Source organism: Halyomorpha halys, unplaced genomic scaffold, assembly GCF_000696795.3.
Source record: "Halyomorpha halys isolate HHAL.00 unplaced genomic scaffold, Hhal_1.1 Scaffold134.1, whole genome shotgun sequence".
Taxonomy (NCBI): Eukaryota; Metazoa; Arthropoda; class Insecta; order Hemiptera; family Pentatomidae; genus Halyomorpha; species Halyomorpha halys.
Genome location: NW_027107159.1, coordinates 435,679 through 439,217, shown reverse-complemented (window position 1 = coordinate 439,217; position 3,539 = coordinate 435,679). Strand labels below are relative to the sequence as shown.

General features: G+C 29.6%; 1 protein-coding gene across 1 annotated transcript in view; it reads right to left on the bottom strand.

Annotated features, from left to right (window-relative positions):
• The window catches only part of LOC106678317 (protein takeout), a 37,887-nt gene extending 34,660 nt beyond the window's left edge, over positions 1 to 3,227 (bottom strand). The window contains exon 1 of the mRNA XM_014416758.3: positions 3,067 to 3,227. Within this exon, the coding sequence (XP_014272244.1) occupies positions 3,067 to 3,136 (70 nt within the window). The 5' untranslated portion in view covers positions 3,137 to 3,227. The remainder of the gene's footprint in view (positions 1 to 3,066) is intronic.
• Between the last annotated feature and the right edge of the window lie 312 nt (positions 3,228 to 3,539).

Genomic DNA, 3,539 nt, shown 5'->3' with positions numbered 1-3,539 from the left:
AAAACAATAATATAATATAATAATAATTTATTTATTTGTTTATGGGGTAATCCCGTACAAATAGAGTTAACCTGTGAAATACAAGAAATGGTAGTAATTTTACAAAAAATGATGTGTTCAAGATCGTTTATATAAACTAATGACAAACAATATACCCAAGCTGGGCTATCCATATTCGTCAGAATAAAACAAAACATTAACTATATCTCCTATTGGTACGATAGGTGTCCAGCTCTAAGCAAAAGGTTTTGGGTTACATATATAAAAAACAGATTAAGGTCCAATCCTGAGGGTATAGACAGAAATTCATACAACTGATTTCGGTGAATATCGCTTAGCTTCGGTATGTATCGGATTCGGTTCTCATGATACGCGGGGCAATTTGTCAAGAAATGGAAACAATCCTCCAGGGCCGTTCCATCACAAGCTACTGAGGGTCCAAAGTATATTTGTGTGGACCGACATTTAGAGTAATTGCATATTTACCGGAAAGTCGTACTTGGTAAATTATTCTCAAGTGATTTTTAGGTAGCTTTGAGGAGCATCTGTTTTAATAAAGACCCTACCATGCCACGGGTTATAGGTCGATTCTCGTAATAACAAAAGGTCTTTGTCATTGACAGATTCCCTGTATCCATCAAAGATCTCCCGCATTCTACTTTTAATACTGTATACTTCATGGCAAGGTTAAAAAGTCCAGATGAACTATACTCTATACCAAGATATTTATATTCAGGTATTTATAATTATTCCTTAAACAAAATTAACTTTTTCTTCTCTGGATGCGACAATGGTTAAGGAATCTTTAAAATTAAATAAAAGTTCCATCAAAATAATAGTTCTCTTTTTCACTAAGAACCCCCGTCCTTCGGTGGAACAAGAATGGAAAGGAAACGATAGATATTATCGAAATATTATCTAGAAATCGAAGTATTTCTATGCACTCTACTGTGTTAAATAATAAATAAAAATTTGTTTTAAACTTTTATCATGAAACCTGCGACGAGACATGATAGGACAATTTCCATCGATGTGATTCCACCTTAAGTTACTTAAACGAATTAATGGCTTTCCACAGAGGTTCGAGAGAAATCGAAAGAAAGAAAAAAATATTGAAAACAAATTGTAACTGCAAAAATTTAAGAAATATCCTAGATGTGGTAAGATAAGCAAAACGTAACATACTTCAGTCTTGATTTTCCGGACAGATTCACTCCAAGTGTTGAAAAATCCAGAAACTGAATCTCTAAAAGTAAACCGAAGTGCAATTGAATGAGAATTGACTGTATAGAATTCAATGCGGTTCTGGAATAAAGTCAGGAACAAGAATTAAAAGATTTTTTCAAGCGGATAAATGATAACCCTCCGTAAATGTGCAGCTACTTATTTATATTTTTATTATTTATAATTTGACTATTTTAATTTAAATATCTTTATTGGTACCCTAAATGTTCTAACTTCATTAATGAACGCTGGATCCAAAATCCTTACATTCAAATCTATATTTAATTAAATTTTGTGAGCATAATTCCACCTGACAGTTTCACTAGTTGTGTCGTTGTTAGGTAATTCTATACTTCGTGTAGACAAGTATATCAAAATAACATGGAAAGTGAGATATTGGTTTTTATGAAAAGGTAGATGTTTTGAAGTATAAATTTATATACAAATTTAAAAATGTATTTCTTAATAATTAAATAAAATTCTCGGAACAAAATATTGTAAACGATAGGGCACCCCAAATATTTACTGTTTCTAATACTACTGTTCATATATTCAAAATAATTTATTTTATAATTTAACAAACCTATTGGACTTCATCCAAGCAGAGCACTTACACACATCTTGTTTTCGATATGGAATGTTTTCCCTTCACTTAGAAATTGGATACTCATGGCTAGCTCATTCCAAAAATAGAAAATTATATACCAACAACAACAAGCTTTTCGACTAAATTTTCTAGTACTTAAAACATAATTATATTTTGCAATTTTACAAAGTATTATGCATTTCACAACAGCTTGTTAATGTCCAGCTTTTAAACGTCTACTCTATTCTTTTTTTCTCTTTTTTTAACCCAGTTGTAATTCTAATTCTAAATTACATATCTGTAAATATGTATACAGTAAATTCTTTGATCCAGAAGGATTTAACCAATTTTTAAGATATCCTATGATTTATGACTTATTTTTTATATTTGATGTTTCTAATTTACACTCAAATCTTAAGTTTTGCAACTTAAAAATATTATATTTTTATATTCAATATTATATTTATGGAGGAAAAACATATATATAAAAAATTAAAATTAAATTGCTTTAAAAAAATAATATTTTAAATATATTCTATTTAGGTTATAGTTAATTATTGTTTGAAAAAAGAAAAAGTAGAACAAATAAATTTTATATATTTTTCAATTATAGTAGTGTTTATAAATTGTGGGTTGATATGTATGCTGTGTTTTAGCAACCCGATGTATTTGGGCAGCATTACCGAATGAAGCATTTCACGGCTAAACATAAATTATAATAAAATATTTATTAACTTGCAGTGTAATTCTGAGAATGAGGCAAAACCCCGAAATATCGAGATTTTTTAAATAGAAAATATATTAGGATTTATAGTTCACATAAATTTTTTTATCATATTGTTAAATACTTATATAGAGTAAATATTTTATGTGAGTTTTTTTTTCAAAACAACAAAGATTCCTAGATTCTATAAATATAAGATAATTTTTAAGTAATGAATATAAGTAAAAATGAGTAGGTTTCTCAAGAGTTTTGAATATTTAGAAAGATTTTTACTCATAAATTTTCATATTTTCTGAAAGTATATTATCTACCTTCAACATATATTTACGATCGAAAATTATGATAGTTCAGAAAAAAATACCTGTTAAATATCCCTCTTTGTCACATTAATGACATAAGATGTAAGAAAACATAATTCGCTGATGTAAATAATTTAGAACTTATACAATTAAGTTCAACTGTTCAAACGACGTTGTTTCATATGAAAATTTTTATCAATGTGAGTGAATATGATTTAGACTTGAATACTCACGGAGCTTAAGAGCGATCGCTAGAGCTGGAAGCAAAAAGAAGAAGAGGATCTTGCAGCTCCTTCTGTCCATGTTGAGCTCTGGAGGAGTTCTGCCTAAGACAGTGCTCGGACCTACCCCCACCTGGACTTCATTAGGGGAGATCTTCCTGCTTCGTCCGTGCTATTGAGAAAAGACTATGCTGGGAGAGTGGGGTGGTATTTGTTATTTCAAATACATTATATCATGTAGGCAGTAATAGTCCAAGAGCCCAGGAAAAAAAGATATTTCATCCCAATTTTTGGTCACTCAAATGAAAACTTTATATAGTTAAAATCAATGACGGCCAACCATAGTTGTTGGGGGGAAATCACAAAATGGTGGCTGTTGTAAAATATTACAAAAAGAAATATTTGATTGGTATACTTTCTTACTTCTATGATTCCCAATAACTGATTTTAATTCACCAAATGACCATATATCTACCTGTATTTAT